General features: G+C 48.1%; 1 protein-coding gene across 2 annotated transcripts; it reads left to right on the top strand.

Moving 5' to 3' along the window:
* Nucleotides 1-1476: 1476 nt before the first annotated feature.
* On the top strand, nt 1477-9912 carry KLK13 (kallikrein related peptidase 13). Of its 2 annotated transcripts, XM_029925365.1 has the most exons (6): nt 1477-1503; nt 2005-2090; nt 5576-5765; nt 6007-6272; nt 7515-7651; nt 9192-9912. In XM_029925365.1, the coding sequence occupies exons 2-6, from the start codon at nt 2039-2041 to the stop codon at nt 9378-9380; spliced, it is 834 nt and encodes a 277-aa protein (XP_029781225.1). In that variant the 5' UTR covers nt 1477-1503; nt 2005-2038; the 3' UTR covers nt 9381-9912. The 2 variants fall into 2 exon arrangements, with proteins under 2 accessions (XP_029781225.1, XP_029781224.1); XM_029925364.1 differs by lacking the exons at nt 1477-1503; nt 2005-2090 and having other exon boundaries at nt 5467-5765.
* Nucleotides 9913-12089: the final 2177 nt, after the last annotated feature.

Here is a 12089-nt window from a genome sequence, read left to right as displayed (position 1 = left end):
GGGGTCCCTGCTTCTATTATTGTCTTTGAGCTACTTTACAAGGCTGTAAATCATAGACAACTGATAGCAATGCAAATCATTCTTGTCTATAACTGTACAAATGAGTTTTGTCAGGTGGAAGTACAATTAATTTCCATCCCCCAGGCTGTGTAGAATAAACCAGTTTTCCATCTATTTATAAATCCAATTCGGTCTTCCTTATTGCCTCTACCTGTGTGGGTCTTTGCTTCACCATTTATTAATGGATCAAAATAAAATCGTTGATGTATGTTTATTTTATATATGTAGGGGAGTCCTGGTTAGATCCTTTAAAAAAAAAAAAAAAAGCTTCTCTTTTGTCACTATAACCCTATGTCCAAACTTCAACCTCTCCAACATGGACTGCACCATTATAATGTGAGCCTTCACTCTGTCTTCTTAATCCTTTATCCTTATTATGACACCACTGTTCTCTCTCCAAACTCCATCTGATCCCCATCCCTGGCTTTCTTCCAAATTCTGACCCCACCTCTGCCCTCCTTAATCCTTAATCCTGCCCCCTCCACCCCCTAGGATTAATTCACGGCCCCACCCAGTCACAGTTCCAACAGACACCTACTCATTCCCAAAACACCACCTCTTCCTCCTTCCTCTTCCCCTTCATCCTGACCCCTAGAGCCTTCTGATTCCTGCTTCTCCCTCTCCACCTACATCCCATGGACTCCCTCACTCCAACTAGCCCTGCTCCTTAAAGGCCATTTACCCAAAATATTGCTTTCTCAGGCCCCATCCAAGTCCAAGTACAGTTCACTTTCTAGCCACCTATCTGAAGATTCCCTTCTTGTGCCTGATGGTTTTGGGGGTGGGGGAAGGGGAATGGTGGAATAAATTTAGGCATCTCCATTTTTTTTCAGAAGGGCTGGAGTTAGAGTTGGTGCTGGAGATGAAGTTGAGAACTGGAATTTGGATGTGTTGGGTTTGAGGTCCCTGTAAACTTGAGATAAGGCTGTTGATGGGATTGTGTTTGGGGGATAGGCTGACTGTAAGGAGCATGGTTAAAATTAGGGAGATAGGAATAGGGTCGAAAACGGCCATCTGGGAGGTGATGGATGTAAGGATGTGCAGAGGGGTTGGAGAGATTAGAAAGTGGGATGGAAAATGGATTGATGTTAGGGAGGGCCATGGGGATTTAGGGTGGGTTTGAGGAAGGAAATAGCTTTCCCCTTGCCTCTAGGTGGGTCCTGCAGCCTCCAAGTTCACAGTGGGTTCAAATGGGGCCTGGGCGGGGCCAGATATGGGTCCCAGCTTGTCCTGGAAGCCCCGCCCCAAGCGCAAGGGCCAAACCCAGGCTGGGGGGGTGCCAGGCAGCAGCCGGCTGAGCCATTGGGGGTGGAGAGGGGGAGGCCAGCAACAGGGAAATGCTGAGGGCGCTGGGGGAGGGAATTCAGGGGTTAAAAGCCATGAGTCCAGGCTGAAATTGGAGGCAGCTGGCGGCGAAGCTCTGCATCCTGGCCTCTCACCGAGGTAGGGTCCGCCTGGGGCAGGGGAGGGAGCGCCAGAGGGGAGGAGTGGGGAGAGGAAGGAGATGTGAGCAGGGAAAGGGAAAGAGGGAGAAGAGCTGAGTCAGGGAGATGGAGAGGGAAGCCAGAGGTTCAGTTATAGAGATACAAGTCTGCAGAGCCGGGGAAGGTGAAGCACGCTGAAAGATGAGCTGTCGGAGGCCAGGTGCCCGGAAGACCCTGAGAGGGGAGCAAGGGGTCAGAGAGCGGCGGGAGAGGGAGCCGAGGCCCCCAGTTCGCTGGAGGGCACGGGTGCACGCAGGTGCACGCTGCCCCTGCCCCTCTCACCTCCTTACTGGGCTCCCCACCAATGATGAGTTTGGGAAGGGGGTGTAGATTCCGGGGTCAAGGTTCTTCATGAAGGAGACATTTTAGGCTGGAAAGCGTAAGCGCACAGATAGGGAGGCGGGGCAGTCAGAGATGGGGATTCCAGCCATCCCTTAACACCTGCCCCACGACTCCTCAGGCCGGCCCGCCCTGCTCCCCACCCCGGAGCCGCCATGTGGCCCCTGGCCGCAGTGATCGCCTTCCTGTCGGTGGCCTTGTCACGAGGTAAGAATGCGCGGGGGTGGAGGCGGGGTGGCCACCCGGACAATAGTAGGAGGGGTCAGGCCAGGAGGTGGGGGCGTGGGAGCCCTGAGCTCCGCCCACCGCCCACTCCAAGCCGTGTCCTGCGGGGACAGCCCTGAGAGCTTCCTGCTTGTCCCTGCGTGACCTGGTTTCTGGGATGGGGTTAGCTCACCCGCCCCACCGACCCCAGATCCCTCCCTGGGGCGTCCCAGCTCTGGTGAGCCCCAACTCTGGTGAGCCCGCTCTCATTTCCTCACCAGCCCCTTCCCTGATTGCCCTACTTTGCACCGGGAAAGTCCACCCCCACCTGCAGCCCCTGCCCCCTCACCTGCCTCCCCCGCCCCTCCCCCCCAATTAGGGCCTTCGTGAGAGATGGAGGAGGGAGCCTCGGGTTCAAATCCTGACACTGTCACTTTGAGCAAGTAATTTAGCTTCTTTGTGTTTTTTAATCTGTAAAAGGAGAACATCTAAGCCCCTACTACAAAAGGTGGTGGATGTTAAAATGAGCTAATGCACGACAGATGGAAGGGGCTGGAAAGTTAGTCGTTATTACGTCATTAGTAGTATTTGGTCTTCATTAACAAGCCCCTTCCAGAACCTTTTAGTTTTTTCTTCCTTTAATCCTTGGAGTGACTCCCAAACCCAATTCCACCCTGAGTCAGCGGCCAAAGATTCCTCCTCATGTTTAAGGCAAATTTGCAGGCAGATTCCCAGGAATCATGGCTCATCCACCCATCTGTCCATCCATCCATCCATCCATCCATCCATCCAACCAACAAGCTATTGAGTACTAGGCACTGCTCTGGGTGCTATGCAAGCAGACAGTTCCTGCTTTCAGCTCCCAGAGCCTAGCGGGGAAGGATGTGGGCATTATTCAAACAATTACTCAAATAATTAGTTAATAATTGGTTATGACTGTGACAAGAGGTGATGGCTTCAAGGAGCCAAGCCAGGAGCCTGAAGATGTAATGAATGGCAGCTCCTGACTTGGAAGGCCCCCCGAAGGGCTGGACCCCTGAGCTGAGACCTGAGGAGGGAGGAGTCCTCAGGCACCTGGCACCTGGCACCACCCTTGGCCTGAAGGTGGGGTGGTTTCTCTCCCTTGGCGCCACTCCCAGGACTCATGCCCATGTCCCAAGCCCCTCCTGGGTACCACGCCCTGGGCTAGGAGCTCCACATGCACCATCTTGTGAAGCCCTCAGCAGCCTTGTGAGGTCGGAACACTGTAATTACTACAGTTTCATAGCTAAAACCTTGGGACTCTGAGACGGCAGGTCCTGCCCCAAAGACACCTATGGCGCCTGAGTCAGGATCCCAGTCCACATTGGCGTCCCCCACCTCCCGACTTGAGGTTCTGGCAGACCATCTTCATTATTTTAGATCTAATGGTCTGCTTAGAGTCAACTCTTTTTTTTTTTTTACTCACAGTATATTAAAAGTAAAGTTTATATTGTTGTCCTAAATGAAAAAGAGCACCCTTTGCTATAAATAAAAGATAAGAGGGAAAAATAAATCCTGCACTATGTAACAAAAACAATGTGTTTATTGGGTTGGACCATCTGACATTGCCGGTAGTGGACCTTTTCTGACCTTCCCCCAAACGGCGATGGCAGATAGGTCCCCTTAATAAATGCCAGGTTTCCAGCTAAAAAGGTCTGCTTCTTTAGGTTTTAAAAAGTGAGCTCAGTAAAAAGTAGAGAGGTGTTAAAAGCATATCAACCCCATCATGGGACTTTCTCCTTGACAAAATCAGGACTGAAAGAGAACTGGACAGGGACTCTGTTTCTGAGGCTGCAATTTGATGTCACTTACACCTCATCTCTGTACCACCTAAAATGACCTGTGCCCACCAAGACTCCTGTCCCCAATTCTGAGCCAATCCCGTGGCTTATGCAGGTGGGGAAGCTGGCCAGGGGGAAGAGCCTGCTGGCCACAGAGCTGGGGACCTCCTGTTGTACCTAATAATTTTTTTTAATATTTATTTTTGATAGAGACAATGTGAGTGGGTGAGGGACAGACACACACACCGACACACACACACAGAATGTGAAGCAGGCTTCAGGCTCTGAGCTGTCAGCACAGAGGCTGAACTCACAAACCACAAGATCATGACCTGAGCTGAAGTCAGACTCTTAACCGACTGAGCCATCCAGGCACCCCACTAATAATTCTTTTTAATGTTTATTTATTTTTGAGAGAGAGAGAGAGAGAGAGAGACACCACGAGCAGGGGAGGGCGGAGAGAGACACAGAATGTGAAGCAGGCTGGAAGCTCTGAGCTGTCCACACAGAGCCCAGTGCAGGGCTCACACTCATTAACCGTGAGATCATGATCTGAGCAGAAATCAAGAGTTGGATGCTAAGCCGACTGAGCCACCCAGACACCCCTGTAGCTAGTAATTAATAATAGTCCCCACTTACTGAGCACTTGCTATATGCCAGGTGCCGTGCCCAATGAGAAAGCTAAGGCTGGCAATGCTGGTACGGTATCACCCAGCCAGAAAGTAGCACATTTAGGGTTGGACTTTCTCTCCCATTGTTGGCTGCTGTGTCTCCAGTGCTGGACATAGGAGGTGATGTTTGAACTGAACTGAGATCTCAAAGCGAAGGACAGACCCATAACTTGTAGATTTCTGAGTGCCATCAGGTAGAATGTTTCATATATATGATGTCCTATATCTGCTTGCCTGCTATGGTAGCCACTGGGGCTCTTGAGCATTTCAAATGTAACGGATGAGGTTGAAAAGCCGAATTTATTTCATTTTAATGAATCTAAATGTAAATGTCCACACGTGGCTAGCGGCTACCATATGGAACAGCATGAGTCTAGAGAAAGAACTGTCCAGAAAGAAGCAGCAGCAAGTTCAAAGAGTGTGGTATGTCTGGAGAATGTGTCTATAGGTCTGGAACAGAGTGTATAAGAGGAAAGATAGGAGATGGGGCCAAAGAAGCTGGTAAGAATCAGATGATACAGAGTCCTACCAACTTTGAATTTGAAAGTAGTTAGGCTATGGGTTGTATATAAAGCCATAGAGGGACCTGGTAAATATGTGTGGAAAGTATGGATGGGTAGATGGGATGATGGATGGATGGATGATGGATGGATGGATGGATGGATGAATGGATGGATACCTACTACTGCCTCAGCAGATATATAGGTCAGTCTCATTCCTCTCTCCGAAAATCAATGCCGTTGGTGGGATGAGAAGATGCAGGTGGGGAGAAAGTCAGGCTTGCATTTACCTGTCAGATGCTTCCTTGTTCCATGAACTCTGTGAACCCCTGATGGCATTAGCATATATACTTTGCCCATACTCCTCTCCCCTACATGGAGGATGGCAACTCCCACAGACCAACAAATGAATCATCAGTTCCTGGTCACCCAGAGCAAAGTTCTGACCCTCTCCCCAAGCCCAAGGCCCCCTCCCCCTGGATCCCAATTCCCTAACATTTTCTCTTCTTCACTAGGTATCTCTCAGGAGTATCCCAAGATTCTCAACGGCACTAATGGGACCAGCGGGTTTCTCCCAGGGGGCTACACCTGCCGCCCCCACTCCCAGCCCTGGCAGGCAGCCCTGCTAGTGCAAAACCGGCTGCTCTGTGGGGGAATCCTGGTCCACCCCAAATGGGTCCTCACTGCAGCACACTGTCTGAAGGAGTATGTGGGGGTCGGGGGGTATGAGGGTAGAGACGAGAACAGGACTGGGTGGTGAGGGGCTGGGTGGGTCTGGATTGAGGATGAGGTCAGAGTCAGGGTTGGGGTTTGGGAATGGGAATGAAGTCCAAAAAGAGGATTTAAGTGGGATTGGAGTTCAAGATGTGGAAGGAGATGTTTGGAGAAGAGGAAGGTGGTGGAGATGGACTTAACCTCTCTAATCACCCCCTTCCTACACCCACAGAGGGTACAAAGTTTACCTGGGCAAGCATGCCTTGGGGCGCGTGGAGGCCGGAGAGCAGGTGAGGGAGGTAGTCCGCTCCATCCCCCACCCTCAATACCAGATCAGCCCCACCCACCTGAACCATGACCACGACATCATGCTTCTGGAGCTGCAGTCCCCGGTCCAGCTCACGAACCACATCCGTGTTCTGCCCCTCTCACATGGCTGCCTGCCCGCTGGCACCTGCTGTCGGGTGTCTGGCTGGGGCACCACCACCAGCCCCCAGGGTACGCACCCTCAACAGGTAGCCTGAGATGTCAGTGGCTGGGTAAACTGGGGCAGAAAAGGGAGGGAAGGTTGGAGAAGGATTCCTTTATATATATAAATAACATTACATGTATAGTTATATATTATATATTACATATCACATATGTTACATATCCTTTATATAAATACATATACACTTATAAATATGAAGTTATATTTTATATATATTTATGCAAATGTCCATTTATAAACATAGTTCTATGCCATAGATTATATAGTTATGTATCCTTTATATAAATACATATGCATTTATAAATATGAAGTTATATGTTTTATATATTCTTTATACAAGTGTCCATTTATAAAGTTATATATGTCATAGATTATATAGCATATAATCTTTTTATAAATATATATATACATTTATAGATATGTTTAAAGTTATGTTACATATCCTTTATATAAATGTACATAAAGTTATATATTTTATAGAATGTTATAGATCAAGTATATAAACTATCTTTTTATAAATAAATAAAAACATAAATATTGTAATATATGTTGTATATTACATGTATGACATATTTATAGAAATACACATCATTATATATTTGTATCCAAATATGCAAATTATCATATAGGTTGATTTTCTAGATCATAAATTCTATGTGTATTTATTTAAATATGTTTGTATATAAATTATGTATTGGACAAATTATACGTAAATATATTTAAATAAATATGTAACAATGCACTTGATACATTGGCAGGTATGTATTTGTTAAATGTAAGGACGTGTAGGTGTATCCTTTGTGTTTAAGTCACATGTGCATGAATATAAAATTGATCTTCATAGCAGCAAGGGCCGTTTGCATCCCCCTAGCAGAGCCCTGGCTTCCTCCCCTTCCCCTGGCTCCTTCCCCTCTTCCTCCAGATCTGCCGTCTTTCTCCACACAGCTTTCCATCCCTTTGTTTCCTACCTCCAGTCTTCGTCTCACCATCTTTCCCTATCCCTCTTCCCCTCTCCCTTTTGTGTCTCTTCCTCCACTTTCCTGTGCTCTCTGTATCTTCCTCTCTCGTTGGCTTCCACCTCCCCTACCCCCTTTCTCTCCACACCTGTCTCCTCCATCACTTTCCCCAGATACATATTCCATCTCTTCCCCATCTTCCTCTTTGCATCTGTTTTCTACCAGCTCTCCTGCTCCCACCCTGTAGTCTGGTCAAGACAGCCATCCTTAGACCTTCCTCTCTCTCCTTCCCAGTGAGTTACCCCCCAACCTTACAATGTGCCAACATCCAGCTTCGCTCAGATGAGGAGTGCCATCAGGTGTACCCGGGGAAGATCACACCCAACATGCTGTGTGCCGGCACAAAAGAGGGTGGCAAGGACTCCTGTGAGGTGAGAACAGCATGGGGGGGTTGCCATGGGTGGGGGTGGTTGCCATGGGCCAAGATGGGAAGCCAGAATGAAGGTGGGAACAGATTCAGGGGCTGGAGAGAGAACTTCCTTTTAGCCTTGGGGGAACCAGTGTTTTAGGAGGACACATCCCCTAACATAGACGGTCAAGATAAAAAGAGAGTACCCATGACTGGAGAATATAATCCGTCTTAAGCCTCAGCTCTGACCGACATTGGCTTCCCAGACCGCTGTGTTGAGATGCATAAAGGTTGATGTTGTTTCAGTTACAAGTGACATAAACACAACTCAAACCAGCTTAAAAGCAAGACACGCTGACTTCTGTAACAGAAAAGTCCAGGGGTGTCTTGTTTTAGGCACAGATGGATCCAGATGCACAAATAATGTTTAAGACTCTGTCTCTTTTCATTTCGGTTCTTCTCTCTTCTGCTTTTGTCTTCATCCTCAATTAAACTTTTCCCAACAGCTTTGGGCTTACATCTCACCCACCCAAGCCACTCAACCAGAAAAAGTTTTCTAGTTATTTACATAAACATCTCTTTTTTTAATGTTTATTTATTTTTGAGACAGAGACAGAGTGTGAGAGGGTACAGGCCAGAGAGAGACACACACACACAGAATCTGAAGCAGGCTCTGGGCTCTGAGCTGTCAGCACAGAGCCCAATGTGGGGCTCGAACCCACAAACTGTAAGATCATGACCTGAGCCGAAGTCAGATGCTTATCCGATTGAGCCACAGTGGTGCCCCTGTTTACATAGATGTCCTGAGCATGATTCTCACTAGGCTGTCTTAAATCATGTGTCCTGAACCTTCACTCTGCCCAGAGCTGTGGGGTTCTCTGATGGACCAAGTCGGTCATGTGACTGACTGTGTGGGCCAGGGCTGTTCCCCAAAAGAATATCAGGAGGCAGTTATCAAAATGAAGGAAAATGGATACTACATGGGCAAAAACCTCGACAAAACACACCAAAAACAAAACTTATGTCCAATAGAGGAGGCTTCTAAGACTGAGTTCTTTGGGTTAGTGGGAAAGAGTGATAAACGAATTAACAGTGTGTACCTTTGGCTGATCAGTGAGGAGTGTCTTGGGTCTGGGTCGGGGGGAGTGAGAGTACACACATTACACACCCCACCCAGATGTGGGTGAGTTTGCCCAGGAGTGGGATGGCACCAGAGAGCAGGGTTGGGGAGTGGTGCAAGGTGGGATTGGTGGCCGAGAACCAAGAATGGGTCTTGATTAAGGTGTAGCCATTCTAGTGAGACTGAAGAGCAAAGTGGAGAGACAAGTCTCTGTCTTATTCTTGGTCTCAGTGTCCATCTAGCTCCACCTTCCCCTTTGTGTCTCTTTTGCTGTCACTCTGTGTGTCTTCTTGTCCTCCCGTTTCTCCCCAGCCCTCTCTGCATCCTGCCTCACATTATCTCTGCCTCTGTGTGTGTCTCCATCTTTCACTCTCTCCCACATGTCCCCACCTGTGCCTTTGGCTCCACCAAGGACCCCATTTCTCTCTCTTCCCCCACTCAGGGCGACTCCGGGGGCCCCCTGATCTGTAACGGAACACTCCACGGCATCATCTCCTGGGGAGACTTCCCATGCGGACAGCCCAACCGGCCTGGTGTCTACACTCGAGTCTCTCAATATGTTGTATGGATCCAAGAAACGATTAAAAAACACAGAATCCAAGAGTGGAAACGGACGAAGGGCCCACAGTAAAAGCCGGGTTGGCTCACCTGCCTCCTCCTCCCTCCCTCCTTGCCCTCCTCACTCCATTGGCCCAGCCCTTCTCTGTCCCTCCCAAAGTTCCTCTTGAATCAGTGGTCCCTATTCGCAGAATGTCCGATCCCAGCTGACACTTGGTGTTTCAAAGGCATTCAGTCACTTCCAATATCATGGTCTCCTGGATACTGCGTCCTGAAACACCTCAGGACCCTCAACATCCCAACCCATACCATGTTCCAGGACTCCCACTGTTTCAACAGAATAGAATCCCAGCTAGCCATCTGAATGTTCCATCTGTGAAATACCCTTAAAAACATCCATTGACTCATCTCAACAATATTCTATGTCCCATGAATGGAACTTCCTTGACAATGTGCTAGACCCCTTCACGTATTTCTTGATTACCAACATTCTAGACACTTCTGTGTTTGGTGCTCAGGAAGGTTCTAGACTCCTGTGACATTTCATCATGAAAATATTCTCTTGGGGTGCCTGGGCAGCTCAGCTGGTTGAGTGTCCGACTTCGGCTCAGGTCATGATCTCATAGTCCATGGGTTTGAGCCCCACGTTGGGCTCTATGCTGACAGCTTGGAGCTTGGAGCCTGGAGCCTGCTTCAGGTTCTGTGTCTCCCTCTCTCTGCCCCTCCCCTGCTTGCACTCTATCTCTCTCAAAAATAAACATTAAAAAATATATATTCTCTTGGCCTCAGAATCTTCTGCCCAACAATTTTCTAGGCACGTCTGAATGACTAATCATATCACAGCTAATATTGGAGCCTCATAATGGTTCATTCTCACATAGTTTTGGGTCTCCCAAATGTCCCATCTCTACCTACAGCCCATATTTTGTCAGGATGCCCTGTCTCTGAATCCCCATGCCCACTAAAGATCAATAGCACACTAGACTAGAGTTTTGGGGCTCCTGTGGGCCCTCCACACCTGGACCCTATTGTCCGACAAATATTCTGTGCTTTTATCTCCCCCATAAGCATCTTCATCTTTAGTGACCCCAAAATGCAGTGGTTAAATGCTCAAGTCACCGAGTTCCTGACTTGAGCAAGTCATAAAACTCACTGCCTCTCTGTTTTTTTGTCTGTAAAACAAAAAACATTTCTCCTCATAGCATTGTTATAAATTTCAATCACTTCCACTATTATTATTTGCATGGTTCCCTAGCAAATATCACCTTAGGGTGTCAACAACAGCCCCCAAATTTGCAGTGTCCAAAAATTGCTGCATTTGGGGCTCCTGGCTGGCTCCAGTCAGCAGAGCATGTGACGCTTGATCTCGGGGTCCTGAGGTCAAGCCTCACATTGGGTGTAGAGCTTACTTAAAATGACGGGGCACCTGGGTGGCTCAGTCGGTTAAGTGTCCAACTTCAGCTCAGGTCATGATCTCACAGTTTGTGGGTTCAAGCCTTGTGTCAGGCCCTGTGCTGACAGCTCAGAGCCTGGAGCCTGCTTTGGATTCTGTGTCTCCCCCCTTCTCTCTCTGTCCCTCCCCCACTCATCCTCTGTCTCTCTCTCTCTCTCTCTCTCTCAAAAATAAACATATAAAAATTATTTTTTAAAAAAACAACAGCAACAACAAAGTGTTGCATTCATGTGCTTTTTTCAGCCTGCTGACCATGTGCAGGCATTCTCCTGGGTGCCGATAAATACAACTTTATTTATTTAACCAATATTGGCACTTCTCACAACCCAGGCACTGTTGCAGGCACAGCTGGTAAACAGTGAATTAGTACAACTTCTGTAGAGCTTGCGTTCTTTGCAGGGAGACACAATTAAAAAACAGTAATAACAAGGAGATAGACTGACAGGTGGCAATGTGAACCATGGCAAAAATGAAGCAGAGGATGAAGGATAGGGAATGTTGGGGTTTGGGGTTGGGAGAGAGTGGAGTTGCTATTCATTATTATTTTTTTAATGTAAGCTCTGTGCCCACCACGGGGCTTGAACTTGCAACCCTGAAATCAAGAGTCGCAGTCTCTACCGACTGAGCCAGCCAGGCACCCCAGAGTTGTTATTTTATATAGAATGGTCTGGGGGCACGTAGCTTGGTCAGTTAAGCATCTGACTCTTGATCTCAGCTCAGGTCATGGTCTCATGGTTTGTGAGTTTGAGCCCCATATTGGGCTCTGCCCTGGCTTGGGCTTCTCTTTCCCACTCTGTCTCCCCCCCCCCCCCCCACATGCACATGGACTCTCTCCCTCTCTCAAAACAAATAAGTAAAATTTTTAAATGTAAGATGGTCTGGGGAATGATGGTGACATTAGGGAAAAAAATAACAATGAAAGGATGGAAACAGAGCCAGGTGCATATCTGAACAGCAGCACCCAGGCAAAGACAGCAAGTGCAAAGGCCCTGAGGCAGGAGCTAGCCAGGTACATCTGAAGATTGGGAAGATGGTGAAGAGTTTGGTGTGGAGGTGACTGCCCTTCAGTAGCTTAAGCAGAAGTGATGGTTCTTGACCAGGTGATGTTCCAGGGGAGTCACAGGGTCAGATTCGGGGTCTGCTTGAAGAGGTTGTTGCACAGTGCCTGCTGACATCAGCTGATGAGTGGGAGAGCAAAGACAGAGAAGGACAACCTCAATGCTTTGACCTGAGCAACCACTTACTAAGTATAACTGCCATTGACTAATATGGGGGAAACTCTGGGAGGGATAGATTTGCAGGGAATTATTGGGAATTTTTGTTTTGAAC

This window comes from Suricata suricatta, chromosome 16 (assembly GCF_006229205.1).
Source record: "Suricata suricatta isolate VVHF042 chromosome 16, meerkat_22Aug2017_6uvM2_HiC, whole genome shotgun sequence".
NCBI classification, from domain to species: Eukaryota; Metazoa; Chordata; class Mammalia; order Carnivora; family Herpestidae; genus Suricata; species Suricata suricatta.
This window is presented reverse-complemented; position numbering and strand designations above follow the sequence as displayed.